The sequence below is a fragment of the Crocuta crocuta genome, unplaced genomic scaffold (genome assembly GCF_008692635.1).
Source record: "Crocuta crocuta isolate KB4526 unplaced genomic scaffold, BGI_CrCroc_1.0 scaffold443, whole genome shotgun sequence".
NCBI lineage: Eukaryota > Metazoa > Chordata > Mammalia > Carnivora > Hyaenidae > Crocuta > Crocuta crocuta.
Genome location: NW_027529446.1, coordinates 1,056,813 through 1,057,916, shown reverse-complemented (window position 1 = coordinate 1,057,916; position 1,104 = coordinate 1,056,813). Strand labels below are relative to the sequence as shown.

The 1,104-nt window shown below is 68.2% G+C and overlaps 1 protein-coding gene across 1 annotated transcript in view; it reads left to right on the top strand.

Moving 5' to 3' along the window:
* REXO1 (RNA exonuclease 1 homolog) overlaps positions 1 to 1,104 on the top strand; it is a 35,030-nt gene that overhangs the window by 27,331 nt on the left and 6,595 nt on the right. Inside the window, exons 10-12 of the mRNA XM_077760610.1 lie at positions 58 to 181; positions 669 to 782; positions 901 to 1,075. Coding sequence (XP_077616736.1) covers positions 58 to 181; positions 669 to 782; positions 901 to 1,075 — 413 coding nt within the window. The remainder of the gene's footprint in view (positions 1 to 57; positions 182 to 668; positions 783 to 900; positions 1,076 to 1,104) is intronic.

The following is a 1,104-nucleotide window of genomic DNA, read 5'->3' as shown; positions in this document are numbered from 1 at the left end:
AGCGAGCTGGGACCGTCCACTCCCGGGGCCACGGGGCTGAGCGGTGTGTGTCCTCAGGCGCTGAACGAGGAGAAGGTGGCGTACGACCGCAGCCCCAGCAAGAACATCTACTTGAATGTTGCCGTGAACACTCTCAAGAAGCTTCGAGGCCTGGCCCCCAGCCCCACGCCGGGTCTCCACAGTAAATGGGGGGCGGAGGGGGGCGCGGCCAGGGTGTCCCATCTACAAGATTTGGGTCTGCGCCTCCAGCAGAGGCCGTGGGCTCCCCCGGCGTCCTGGGGCGGCTTCCCACCCGGGCTGTGGCAGCAGTTGGTGGGGGGAGGGGTCGGGGACAAAAGGCTGTAGGAAACGCTGGTGGCGGTGCGGGCAGCCAGGTCCCCTGTCGAAGACGGCTCGGCCCCGTGCCGTCCGGATAGTGAGCCGGGTGTTGGGGGCTGTGGGCCGCCAGCTAGTGGGCGGGGCCTACTCGAAGGCTCACGCCACCCGCCTGCTCGCGTCCCGTCCCCCCACGGCTCCTCCCGCAGCCCGACCCAGAAGAGTTGAGGTCCCGGGTCAGGCCTCTCCTGACCAGTGGAGAACAGGCCCGGGGACAGGGCAGTCCGGAGGGGTGGGGGTGCCCTGGGGAGGGACGGAGAACACCGAGTGTCATTTACCCTTCCCCCTTCCAGAAACCAGCGGCCGGAAGGTTGTGTCCCATGAGATGGTGCTGGGGGGCAAGTTGGCCACCAAAACCAGCTTCTCACTCAGCCGCCCGAGTAGCCCCCGCGTGGAGGATCTGAAAGGTGAGCCCCCCGGGCCGCCCGGGGCTCAGCAGTGGCCTCTGTGGCCATGCTTCCACCCCCCTCCCCACGGCCGTCCCGGCCTCCCTGTGGGCTGACCACCTGTCCCCCCCGTTCCCAGGGGCCGCCTTGTACGGTCGCCTCAAGGAATACCTGCTCACCGAGGACCAGCTCAAGGAAAACGGCTACCCCTTCCCGCACCCCGAGCGGCCTGGGGGAGCTGTCCTCTTCACGGCCGACGACAAGAAGCCGAAGGACTGTGAGTGGCCTTCGGCACCAGCTGTGCTGGAGGATGGGCAGGAAGGGGGTGGTTCTGGGAGGGCCT